The sequence below is a fragment of the Budorcas taxicolor genome, chromosome 10 (genome assembly GCF_023091745.1).
Source record: "Budorcas taxicolor isolate Tak-1 chromosome 10, Takin1.1, whole genome shotgun sequence".
In the NCBI taxonomy this organism is placed as follows: domain Eukaryota; kingdom Metazoa; phylum Chordata; class Mammalia; order Artiodactyla; family Bovidae; genus Budorcas; species Budorcas taxicolor.
In genome coordinates this window covers 2,672,216-2,686,385 of record NC_068919.1, presented here as the reverse complement: position 1 = coordinate 2,686,385, position 14,170 = coordinate 2,672,216, and the positions used below count along the sequence as shown (strand labels likewise).

General features: G+C 33.2%; 1 protein-coding gene across 1 annotated transcript in view; it reads right to left on the bottom strand.

Annotated features, from left to right (window-relative positions):
- Positions 1 to 2,244: 2,244 nt before the first annotated feature.
- YTHDC2 (YTH N6-methyladenosine RNA binding protein C2) overlaps positions 2,245 to 14,170 on the bottom strand; it is a 69,026-nt gene continuing 57,100 nt past the window's right edge. The window contains exons 26-30 of the mRNA XM_052646837.1: positions 12,596 to 12,773; positions 4,516 to 4,719; positions 3,610 to 3,792; positions 2,469 to 2,556; positions 2,245 to 2,357 (exon numbers count right to left, since the gene is read on the bottom strand). Coding sequence (XP_052502797.1) covers positions 2,476 to 2,556; positions 3,610 to 3,792; positions 4,516 to 4,719; positions 12,596 to 12,773 — 646 coding nt within the window. The 3' untranslated portion in view covers positions 2,245 to 2,357; positions 2,469 to 2,475. The remainder of the gene's footprint in view (positions 2,358 to 2,468; positions 2,557 to 3,609; positions 3,793 to 4,515; positions 4,720 to 12,595; positions 12,774 to 14,170) is intronic.

Here is a 14,170-nt window from a genome sequence, read left to right as displayed (position 1 = left end):
TGCACTGTGTGGGCCTCTGGGTAGACAGCAATCATGGAGATTTCAGCAGCACAGTGAGGATCTGTGTATGAGAAGCACACTCAGACCAAGACGTGTGGTCACCTGTGAAGTATGTGTCCAGTTTTTCACTCTGGTGTTGATTCAGGTGTAAAGTTCATTTGACTTATTTCTCAACATTTTCTCTGTCTCAGGATATAAGATTTTAAACGGTGAAGAATGAGTCTCTGAGAACAAATTCTTAAATGAACATGTCTTTCCTTGAAGTACTCAACTGAGACTATCCTTTCCTTATTGTTTATCTTTGCTGTAATTGGTAGAGTGAGGCTGGATACAATGGCACAGCACATAATGCATTGTCTTGAGAACAGAAGGTGGACAGCTACATATCCTATTAATAATCAGAAGACTTTATGTTAAAACCTGTCTTGGGAATTTTCTCATGCCCCTATCATAATAAGGTAATTTTTTCTAGGGAAAGGTACTGATATGAGGCCATCACCTTCTACTGCAATTTAGTGTTCTTCAAAGTATATGAAATTCATTAATATCTCAAGGGACAATTGTTGATCATTGATAATGTCAGAAATAACAAAATCTAAATGATTTAACAGAATTTCATTTAATAAGTATATTTAAAGTTCATCTCTCTCAAAAAAACAGCATTTTAATTACATTCAAATTGTGTTCATCTTAAATATCAACAAACTCATTATTTGCATACAGGGATAGATATTAGAAAACAGGTGGAAATTGAAACAAGTTCTATTTTTCAGACATTCTTACTTCCAGATTAGAATACTGTGAACTGCTAAATATATACCTAAATAAATGTATACCTTATCAGAAAACCACAACTTTCTCTAATAGGAAAAGAACTGTAATATACATATAGTGGAACATAATTCATACAGGCTCAATTTACAGGTATGTTTCAAAGTATAAAACAAACAAAATCCCAGTAACTACAAGTACAGGCAAAAGTTACAGCCGGCATTTTAAACTAATGCACCAACATACAATGCTTTCCCAGAGAAAGTAGAGAAGAGGGCCCGAGATTTTATGCTGATGAATGACTTTTCACTTCTTTATTCTTAAATAAAGAAGCGGAGCACTTACTCTTTTTGTGTTTAAATTAGATATATGTTGGTTTTTTGTTATATATCAATGACCCTAATGCATCATGAGAAGTGCTATCAACCCTGTTTCACTTAAAACTCAGTAACCAAGACATTTCTTTCATTTCTCCTTGAACTTCCATTTCCCTTCAGAAAGCCTCTAAGGAAATTTTATAGACAACTGTGGTAAAGAGATCAAACCAAATAATTCTGAGATGGCAAAGAAATGCAAGAGTTGGCACTAACATGGGTTTACAAAGAGTCACTCTCCGTTTATTAAACCACAAATGCAAAAAAAAAAAAAAAAGGAGTGAGAGAGAAATCTTACCCGGAAACATAAGTAGGATAAAAAGTACTAGAAAACCTGTGTTGTTTGGGAGCTTCAGTTTGGAAAACATACAGAAACCAAGTTACCATTAACTGTTATAAGCATTTTTTTTCCAACTTGTATAACTTGCTTAAATTTTTAACTTGTCTAAATAAAGTTTCTCTAGCAAAAATGAAGAGTTCATAATCACTGTTTTTGTATCAGAGATAAGTGAAGATTGTCATGTAGGAGAAAGGTTGGTTTGGACACATCAGGTTAATAGAGGTAGCACCTCGATTAAGCACTTAATCTGATCTGATTCAAGTCGGGAAGGAATTCTGCCTTTCTTCAGTTTTTACTGTGTTTCACATAGTTGTGGAAAAAGAAGATTCTTTCTTCTTCTTCTTTTTTTTTTTTTCCTTAATGTACTTCAGGTTAAAAATGGCAGAATGAATAGTCCTTAATTAGCACACACTTTTTTAAAGGGACATTTTTAGATTTTGGTCACTTGCTTTTCTTTGCTTGTTTCTAACGATAAATCTTTAGAATTGACTCTTCTATAATGGTGCTCAGGTGGACAGATAAAATCAGACCTTTTTTAAAAGTAAACAATTTATCTTGCATTAAAATAAATCACCAATTAGAGATCTAAGTCAGTGTTTCAAACAAATGTTAACTTCAAATATGTTAACTGCTGCTGTGTTAAAGAAACAACTATTTCATTCAATTATAAACATATTAACAAACATATAATCATTCCCTATGATCACAATAAAAATTAAATTATCCTATTCTCTTTTATATGAAGATGGTAGTCCTCAAGCAACACTTTCAACCAGAAAAGCTCATTCATAACACAACCCCATCTCAGTTTTTGAACGTCAGTGCATTCAATGGTTATAAGGAGGCATGATGTTCTTCTGAAGCTAAGAGTTCTGGAAGGGTTAAAAACAAAAAAAGAAGAAGAAAAGAAAATATAAATAATCTGAAAGATTTCCTTAATGATAACAAATAATGCCTGTACTCAAAGTTAAGTATGGTATAACCTGAATATTAATCAGTTGCGGTTTTTTCTCCCAATGGAAGGCGTTCCCATAACTGGAGCAACTGTTCACCAACCTGAGGTTCTAGTTCCTGGAGAAACCAAAAGTCACAATAAACATAAAAACAACTAGATTGAAACCTATACTGATAAAAATGTAAGACAATCAAACTTCATATTTCTACTAAATCATGTGTTATGCCTTCACTGCTCTAATGCTTTTCATGAAGATTTAGCAAAAGTACTCAGCTTTTGTACTTCCAAAGGTTTATGTTAATACTTAGCATATTAGATGTTTGTGTTTTTTCCCTCAAGAAATCATCTTAGATACTATATAATATACTTAAGGAATGAAATTTATTTCAAAATTATCAAATAAAAATTAAAATATTCTTACATAATTGAAAAGAATGTCATTTATTGTCCTCTTGTGACATCATGTGCACTTTAAAAGGACCTTAACGGTATTCATGTGGTTATTTCAATAGTCACACTTGTTCAGATGAAGTATAAGATGTAGCCTTAGCAAGATTAGATAACTCTCTAAATAGATTCTCTGAATCTATTTTTTCCTACAAAAAACTTGGTCAATAACTTATTTTAGGCTTAAGAATTGAACTATCTCATATAAAGAAGCTAGCACAGTCATCAATATATATGTTAATTCCCATCACCTTAACTAGTTTAAAATGCCTATCAGCAGTATCATGAAGACAAAGCATAAAAGAAATAAAACAAGCCACAAAAATATAAAATTGCTATTTATATCATTAGTTATATCAATAAATAACTTAGATACTGTTCTTATCCTTAGACTTTATTGAAATTACTTCAGAATTATACTAGGTTTTGATCATATCAAGTTAGGTCAACAATAGGAACCTCTAAGAACTGACATGAAAGATTATATATACAATGACAGAGCAAAGTCAGGTTTACAAAATGTTAAAAAAAAAAAAAGAGCTCTGTCAGGCACATTTGCAAGTAGGTTTTTAACTAACTCTTCTACAAATTTGAACCATTATCTTCTCATGTATACATGGAATATACAATTTGTATTCTTGCATTTGTTCCTCAAACAAATCACTGAATAACAGCCAAACAAAACAAACAGTGGAAGAAAAATATTAAATGCCGTCATATACCTGCCCATCTCTGCTTATCTGGACTTTCTTGTTGTCATTCCAAGGATTGAGTAAATGGTGTGCAAACTGAAAGGGAAGACTTTCTTTCCGTATCCACTCCACCTTAAACACGCCTCCTAGTCCAGCTGAGCCCCAATCCTGACTCTTCTCTCTTCCTATCTCAGAAGACATTCTAGAAAATCCCTGTGAGTAAAATGAGGGAAAAATGAGAAAGCCCTGAGGTTTTGTACTTTAAAGGTAACAATGTAATATAAAAATAATAGATATCTAACAAAATTCCATAAAGTTACTCATTAAGCATTTCTTATAAAAAGATGAATTAGAAAATTTTAGAGGAAAGACTGATTTCAGCTTTCTAATGTAATTTTAAATACAAACACATATTTTCTAAATAATGTATCATAGTTCTAAACCCACATTTATTCCATTACCATATGAATACTATGTAACTTCTAGGTTTTTAGTTCAAAAAATGGTAACTATATCAAATAATAAATCCACTATTTTATAAATTCAGATATATATCAAGTCAAGGAACACAGTTAAGAAACTGAGTTAAGAAACACAGTTTCTTGATGATCAGACTAATCTCTTGGGCACTATTTAAATAAACATTTTATCAAAAAGTCACACTTCTCATTACTTTTAATCCACCAGAAATCGAAAGTTGTCCTCAGGAGGAAAAAATGTTTATCTAGAGAGACTCTGGGAAAACAAGGCAAAAACAAAGGGATCCCTATATATCATTCCTTTGAAGAGGTGCAATATATTCCTCATCCTCAGTCAAGCACAGTGCATTCTTACATTCCAATGCAATAAAAACCCAGCTTCTTTTTAACTTCTATGATTTAACTGATCTAATCTACAGCCAGAATAATGCCCTTTTACTGTTTCAGGATGGCTCACCTGGAAATGCCCAGATCCTTGAACAGAAAATACCAAGTAAACCACGCTGCTTTCCCAAAAGGCTCGATTTAGCTTCCGCTCATTACTAGGAGTTGTAGACCAGATACCCTTCTGTTGAGAAATTTCAAGGTTTCTCAGATTGCTACTCTTCATTATGAAGTATCGAATAGGCATGTTTGGTTTTGGTGAAGGAGATTTTGAGCCCTAAAAAAGAATAGATATTAAACACTCTCTGACATAAATCACAGCAGGATCCTCTATGATCCACCTCCCAGAATACTGGAAATAAAAGCAAAAATAAACAAATGGGACCTAATTAAAATTAAAAGCTTTTGCACAACAAAGGAAACTATAAGCAAGGTGAAAGACAGCCTTCAGAATGGGAGAAAATAATAGTAAATGAAGCAACTGACAAACAACTAATCTCAAAAATATACAAGCAACTCCTGCAGCTTAATTCCAGAAAAATAAACGACCCAATCAAAAAATGGGCCAAAGAACTAAACAGACATTTCTCCAAAGACATAGGGATGGCTAACAAACACATGAAAAGATAACTCAACATCACTCGTTATCAGAGAAATGCAAATCAAAACCACAATGAGGTACCATTTCACACCAGTCAGAATGGCTGCGATCCAAAAGTCTACAAGCAATAAATGCTGGAGAGGGTGTGGAGAAAAGGGAACCCTCTTACACTGTTGGTGGGAATGCAAACTAGTACAGCCACTTTGGAGAACAGTGTGGAGATTCCTTAAAAAACTGGAAATAGAACTGCCTTATGACCCAGCAATCCCACTGCTGGGCATACACACTGAAGAAACCAGAATTGAAAGAGACACACGTACCCCAATGTTCATCACAGCACTGTTTATAATAGCCAGGACATGGAAGCAACCTAGATGTCCATCAGCAGATGAATGGATAAGAAAGCTGTGGTACATATACACAATGGAGTATTACTCAGCCATTAAAAAGAATACATTTGAATCAGCTCTAATGAGGTGGATGAAACTGGAGCCGATTATGCAGAGTGAAGTAAGCCAGAAAGAAAAACACCAATACAGTATACTAACGCATATATATGGAATTTGGAAAGATGGTAACGATAACCCTGTATGCGAGACAGCAAAAGAGACACAGATGTATAGAACAGTCTTTTGGACTCGGTGGGAGAGGGAGAGGGTGGGATGATTTGGGAGAATGGCATTAAAACGTGTATAATACCATATAAGAAACGAATCGCCAGTCTAGGTTCAATGCAGGATACAGGATGCTTGGGGCTGGTGCACTGGGATGACCCAGAGGGATGCTTTGGGGAGAGAGGTGGGAGGGGGGTTCAGGATTGGGAACACGTGTACACCCGTGGCAGATTCATGTTGATGTATGGCAAAACCAATACAATATTGTAAAGTAATTAGCCTCCAATTAAAATAAATAAATTTAAATTTAAAAAAAGAATGGATAAATTCTGGAAGTGAAACGTGACCTTTCAAAATCAATAGGCTCAATTAAATAACATCTTATAGATATATAAACCAAAATATTTTACCAAATATGCAACAAATATAGGTAGCTCTATCATGGCTGAAAACTGACACAAGGCTCAATCAAAGTGAGGTCAAAGAACCAAAACCAAGTACTGATTTTCAGAGCATTCAGAATAGTCAACTCTGATTTATACTCCAAATGTACTTTCAGAAAATATCTTAATAAATTTGCGAAGACTGAAAACAAAACAAAAACTGCTCCAGCTTACTGCCTGGATACAATTTCCAGGTGACAATGCAGGAAGGGAAACAAACAGAATCCAATGGTCTCACTGAACTTGCAGTTTAGAGGCCACATTAACTAGGTTTTGCATGGCAGTGTACCAGATAGAAGGGAGCTGCATAGGAAGAGAACAGGGGACTACAGAAGGGGTCCTCACAAGGTTCTGGCTAAGTAAAGACCTGAACATAGTAAGAAACGATGAACTGAGGCAAGGAAAAATTCAAAGAAAAAGAGTTCTTAGAGCTCACACATGGTTGGGAATATTTCATCTTTTTCCCAGGCAGAATGGAAAGAACGTGTAATACCTAGCACATCAGCCAATGGAAATCATACCTTAGTACTGGAAATAAATTAGGACCAGAATAAAAACTGCCCTGTGCCCAGACCCACCGTAACACAGCTTAAAAGTAAGTCCTGGAAGGATTACACTGATTGTAACTAACTTAACTGTGTATCAGAACAATGTCTAACACTATTTAAATGAATAAAACAAAAATCTCACATCCAAACAAAATTTTAAGGAATGCAAACAAACAGGACTATGACCACAAACAGGAAAAAAATTAATCAACAGGAACAAATTGAGATATGACAGATGATGAAATTAGGAGATAAGAATTTAAAGAAGCTATTCTCAATACATGGCACTATGTTTAAGAAGGTAGACAAAACATAAATATGATGAGAGGGGAAATAGAAGGTATTTTTTTAGAGACTCAAAGGAAGGTCTGGGGATGAAAATAAAGTATTTGAAGCAAAAATACACTAGAAAGAATGCATATCAGATTAGACACTACAAACAAAAAATCAATGAACTTAAAGAGGCAGCAATGGAACCAATCTCAAATGAAGCAAAGAGACAAAAAGAACTGAAAAAAATGAAGAGAGTATCAGTGACCTGTGGAACAACATCCAATAGTCTTACATTTGTATATCTAGAATTCTAGAAAAGAAGTAGGGAAGAGGTGAGATATAAAAAAACACATGGTGTTAAATTTCCCAAAATCAATGGCAACTATACATACACAGATTAAGGAAGAAATATAAAGAGGACCAGACCAAGTCATATAAAAATCAAATTGTCAAAAAACCAGTGATAAAAAGAAAATCTTAAAAGCAGCTAGGCAGAAAAAGACAAATTATATATGGAAAAAGAAAGATAAGAATGATAGTAGATGTCCCATCAGAAACTATGTAAACTACTAATGTGAAAGTCACTTAATCCTGTCCAACTCTTTGCAACCCCATGCTGGAGCGGGTAACCTTTCCCTTCTCCAGGGGATCTTCCCAACCCAGGGATTGAACCCAGGTCTCCCGCATTGCAGGCCGATTCTTTACCAGCTGAGCCACAAGGGAAGCCCAAGAATACTGGAGTGGGTAGCTGATCCCTTCTCCAGTGGATCTTCCTGATCCAGAAATCAAAGCAGGTCTCCTGCATTGCAGGCAGATTCTTTACCAACTGAGCTATCAGGGAAGCCTATCTGATAGTATTATAGTAATGAAAGAAAATCATCTGTCAACCTAGAATTATATACACAGTAAAAATATCTTTCAAAAACAAAAGTGAAAAAATTTTTATACAAAAGCTAAAATAATTCATTTCCCACAGATCTGTACCTAAAGAAATGTTAAAAGAGGTTTTCAGACAGAAGTATATGATCCAAGATAGAAATTCATGTCAACACAAAAGAATAAAAAGCACAGGAAATGGTAGACATTGAGTAAATATAAAAGACATTTTCTTGACTTCTGATAAAAGGTAATTGACTGTGTAAAATAAAAACTAATATATTCTGACATTTGTAACATGTAGAAATAAAATGTAAGAAACCAATATCAACAAAGGACTGAAGGGTAATATAAGCATACTGTTGCAAGGTTCTCAAACTATAACTGAAAGGGCATAATACTGATTCAAGATACATTAGGTGTTAGGGAACATTTAACAGGAGGATTCCTGCATGCTGTTTTCTATTTCTAAAGGATTCTCTGTTCCTTATCAGTTCCTATTCCAAGAATGAGTAAAGCTGCATGCAGTTCTCAGGACTCAGGTCATGGGATGAGACAGGCAGTGACTCTTTTCAGCGTCTGAGACCTTGTATGTATTAGACTATCCATATTGTGGCTATTGATAAAATTTCATCCTGTGTAATAGCTGAGTAATCATCTTACTAAAGATATATAAGCCTGCCTTTCTGCTAATAAAGCACCTTTGCTCCATCAGAGCTTGGGTCCCTGTGTCTGTCTGTCTGTCTTTCTTTCTGTCTTTCTCTCTCCTCGGCTAATTCTCTGGAAAACAGAAACCCATCTTGCTCAGTCTCCTTCCTGGGCTTCTAAGACTCTCTCGAGAAGGCACCCTGTGTCTTCACGTCCCCCTCGAGAGGGCGCCCTGTGCCTTTGTGAGAGAGGCAAGTCCTGTGTCAAGGACTCTGCGGAAACCAGGGAGTATCAGCCTCTTTCTCTCTTTCACTTTTCTTATTGTTACCTCCGGACCGCCAGGTCCCAGTCCATTAAAAGACCCCAATAATTAGGATAAGGTAAAAATGACTTAAGTAGTGAATTCCATCAAGCACTTAAGGAAGAAATACTATTAAGCCTATACATCTCTTTCAAAAAATTGAAGTTAAAGGACCACTTCCCCACTAACCATAAAATAACCACACAACCCTGATACCAAAATCATACAAAGATAACTAGATGTTATTCTCTAGAATAACATTCCTCATAAACAAAGATCCCTCATTTAATAAAATTTTTGATGGAACAAAATCAAATCCAGCAATATTTTAAAAGGGTAATACATCATGACCAAGTGAGGTATAGCATGCAAAGAGTTCCAACTATAAAATCTCTAGAAGAAAGCACAGCAGAAAATCTCTGGAATCTTTGATTAGGCAAGGGCTTCTCAGGACACAAAAAATATGAACTGTAATAGAAAATACAGATGAAATAGAAAAAATAAATTAAATAGACTTCTATCAAAATTAAAAGCATTTTTCTATAAGAGATAATTGAATCACTTTGATGTACACCTGAAACTAACACAATATTGTAAACCAACTATAACATAAAATAAAAATTAAAAATAAATAAGTAACAAGGACACAATAGAACAGGAAAATATAACCATTATTTTGTAACAATTTTAAATGGAGTATGATCCATAAAAATACTGAATCATGTTGTACACCTAAAACTAATACGATATTGTAAATCAAGTATACCTCAATAAAAAATTAAAAATAAAAGAAGTTAAAAACACTCTTAAATAAATAAAGTGATGGTTACATGAGGACAAAAAAGACACCATTAATAAAATGTAAATGTAAGCACAGACTACTGAAAAAAGTGTTTACAACACAGATAATTAAACTTGTATAGAGAACTCTTAACAGCTAAATAAAAAAAGACAACCAATAAACAATTTTAAAAAGTTAAACAAAAACTTGAACAGATTTTCACCAAAGATTCAGAAATGGAAAGAAGCATGTGAAATGATGGTCAATATAATACTTAATCATTGGGAAAATGCAAGTTAAAACTACAATGGAGCATCACTATACACCTAAATAGCTAAAATTAAGAGTCTAGTAATGTCAAGTACTGTTAAGAATATTGAGTAAATGGAATCCTCATAGATTATTGAAGGGGACAGAGAAAAGTACAGCTATTTTGGAAAACAGTTGAGTAGTTTCTTGTAAAGTTACACTTACCACACAACCCAACAAACATACTCATGAGTATGTACCCAAGATCAGAAAACATATCTGTACATAAAGATTTGTACCTGAATATTATTCATAATAGTCAAAAAGTAGAAACAATCCAAAAGTCCATTAATGGTGAATAGATAAACATACTGTGATATATCTGGAATCAAGATTGCCAGGAGAAATATCAATAACCTCAGATATGCAGATGACACCACCCTTTTGGTACAAAGTGAAGGACTTAAGAGCCTCTTGATAAAAACAAAAGAGGAGAGTGAAAAGTTGGCTTAAAACTCAACATTCAGAAAACTAAGATCATGGCATCTGGTTTCATGGTAAATTGATGGGGAAACAATAGAAACAGTGACAGACTTTATTTGGGGGGGCTCCAAAATCACTGCAAATGGTGACTGCAGGTACGAAATTAAAAGATGTCTGTTCCTTGGAAAAAAATTTATGACCAACTTAGACAGCATATTAAAAAGCAGAAACATTATTTTGCCAACAAAGTTCCGTCTAGTCAAGACTGTGGTTTTTCCAGTAGTCATGTATGGATGTGAGAGTTGGACTGTGAAGAAGGCTGAGCACCAAAGAATTGATGCTTTTGAACTGTGAAGTTGGAGAAGACTCTTGAGAGTCCCTTGGACTGCAAGGAGATCCAACCAGTCCATCCTAAAGGAGATCAGTCCTGGGTGTTCATTGGAAAGACTGATGCTGAAACTGAAACTCCAATACTTTGCCCACCTGATGTGAAGAACTGACTCATTTGAAAAGACCCTGCTGCTGGGAAAGATTGAGGGCAGGAGGAGAAGGGGACGACAGAGGATGAGATGGTTGGATAGCATCAACTCAGGGGACATGAGTTTGGGTAAACTCCAGGAGTCGGTGATGGACAGGGAGGCCTGGTGTGCTGCAGTCCATGGGGTCACAAAGAGTCAGACATGACTGAGCAACTGAAATGAACTGAATAGTTCAATTTATCCACACAATGGGATACTTACTATCCAGCAATAACAAGTAATAAACTAATAATATAATAATTATAAAATAATGAAATATATAACATATATATAATTATATTAATCTTCCACTTATATTATCTTCCATTTGCATAATTAATATAATATTACTAATATGATATATTGTATTATATATTATATATTATATATTTATATATTATACTTATATATATTATTTTATATTATATATTACATATTATATAAAATATATTTCTATATATTTATATATATATCATATAATTGATATAATTATATCATATGATAATATAATATTATATATTATATAATATTAATATATATTATATTAATATTTTTGTGTCTACAATGGTGTAGATTATTAATATAATTTAATAATTAAATTAAATATAATTTAATACAAATTATATATAATTTTATATAACATGTATGGTTTATATAAAATATAATTTAATATAAATTGAATACTTTATATTTATAATATTAATATTGTAGTAACATTAATATAATACCTATATGACTATAATCATATTATATGTTATTATAATATATATTATGTAATAATATATATTTTATATTAATATTATGTTTTATATATAACTAATAATATAATAAACTCAATAATTTACAAATCAATTTCAAAAGTCAAATAAGCCAGTCACAAAAAGTTATATACATTTTATTAACAGGAAGTTCCAAAAAAAGGCAAAACTTAAAGAACAAAGAGCAGTTTAGTGGTTACCAGAATCTGAGGGTAATAGGACTGCTCTACATGAGACTATAGTACAGTTCATGATTACATACACTTGTCAAAATCCACTGAATTGAAGTTTATTTTTTTTAATTTATATAGTTTTTTTTTTTAATTTTACTTTATTTTACTTTACAATACTGTATTTTAAATTGCTGAATTTTATCATGTAAATTATGCCTTAATAAAGGCACTTAAAATTAAAAACAAAAATACTCTTAAAGCCAAAGAATATAAATCTGCAAAAACATTTCTTTTCCTCTTATTTAACAATAGTATTTTAGCAGACATTTTCACCAGAACTACATCACATAGCTAAAAAACACTAACCAAATACTTATTCAAGTATTAAATTAAAATTGTTCTAAATAGTTGAAATCATTCATATCACAAACTTTTTAAAAGATACATAGTTCTCAATTCTTTATCAACATTTCCTTATCTTCCTAACCCCATCTAGCGTTGTATTTTTAACAGAACCACTGAATTGAAGAAATCAATTAAGAATGAAAGAAATCATTGTTTTGAATTCTTAAAGTATGAATCAAAATTAATTTAAGAAATTCCTTTTGTCATTTGTATTTAACAAAAGAAAGGTTCTAAAGATACAGAAAGGGAATCATGAACTGCTTAGCCACATGCCATCAGGGAATGGTCTACTAGTATGAAAACTTTCCCAGATCATAATGACCAAAAATATCTGGCAAGTAGGAGAAACTAAAAAATTTGCTGTTTGCAAACTTTTATTAGTAACTAGAACAGAGGCCAGGGTTAGTGACTTAAAAGCAGAATTATCTATAATTGTGTTAAATATGTAACGCCAGGTGTGCTACAAAGCCCTGACACTCTACCTTCCCTGAGGATGGAGGAGAAGGACTAGCACAAGGGCTTGGGTAATTGCTGCTGTCTGTAGATTTCACAGAAGATTGATCTGACCGGTCCTCAGTGCTTCGTTTAGGATGCAAAATTCCTCTATCTTTATACTTCTGAGGTTGGTGTAGTGTTGGAGCTGGAGATTTCATCAATACTCTTGAGTGAAAAGGAGGAAGCAAAGATCAGTTACACATAAGATCCAAGCAGACTCCATTTCAAACCAAAGTTCAATGATTCTGTGATTTATGGAATAGTATTTTAAAAGGCAATTTCATTCTTCTATTACATTTAGAAGAAAGGGTTGTACTATTAGGGTACACTTACAAAGATAGCATTTTTTAAAAAACAATACAAAAATATATTAAAAACAACCTATAAAAATTTTTAATTTAGATACCAAAGTATTATTTCCCTTACAAAACTCCTAACCTCTTTTATGACCGTCTATAAGAAATCCTAAACAATTATAACATCATATATCGATGCCTAATGCCTTTTAACGTTTTAAAATTCTTTAAACACATCTATGCTAATGGCCATTACTAGAAAATCACCTACTCCACCTCGCTTCCATTTGCATACATCCTAGAACCAAGCAGATTTCAAAAGCATACTGAACATTACAGCATGGCAAAATGGAAATAATACTGGACTAGAGTCAGGAGAGACGATTTTCAGACAGAACTAAATTTACAACTAATGAGGTAGGTGATCCTGGGCAAGTCTTTTAATTTATCTGAGGTTTAATATCCTTTAGCTGTTAAATAAAGGGATTAAACTAGATAAATGCTAAGATTCTTCTGTTTTAAAATTCTATGAATAAATGCAGCAAAAATGGCAGTCAAGAATTTTATAATTTTTTTAAAAGTGTACATCTCAGTGGAAAACCAGACATTAAAAAACAAAGAAGACATTAAGTAATTCCTAAAGCAGTATAATATAAAGTTCACAGCATTACCTATAAATATTCTTGCCAAAAGAAAAAAAAATGTTCTTGCCAAAATACTGGATCTAATCAAGCTTTGAGAGCTAACCACATCCATGAAATACGCAGGGTATAGCAATAAAAAGAGACATATCCAGAATGTGGCACATGTCATAATACCGCTGACCTAGTTTCCTAAGAAAAGTCAACAAAGGAACTAACTGCTCTAGATCACAAGAGATTCAAGAAACAAGACACCCTAATACAGTGCATGAGTGAGTCCTCCCTGAATGCTGTTTCAAATAAATATAGTTTGAGAATTGGGGAAATGATTATTTTATTGGGACTGATTATTGGATTTTGATTGTGTAGGAAAAATGCCTTTATTTTTTAAGAGATTCAAATCTAAATACAGAGAAGTAAAATGACATGATGTGAGAGACTGATTTTGAAATATGTGAACAAAAAAAGAAAGGAAGCAAGAAAAAAATAATTGGGTAGATACAGCAAATAGGTGAAAATCGTCAGAGGATAAGATGCCCAGATGGCATCACCAATGCAATGGACATGAACTTGGGCAAACTTCAGGAGATGGTGGGGGACAGAGAGGCATGGAATATTGCAGTCC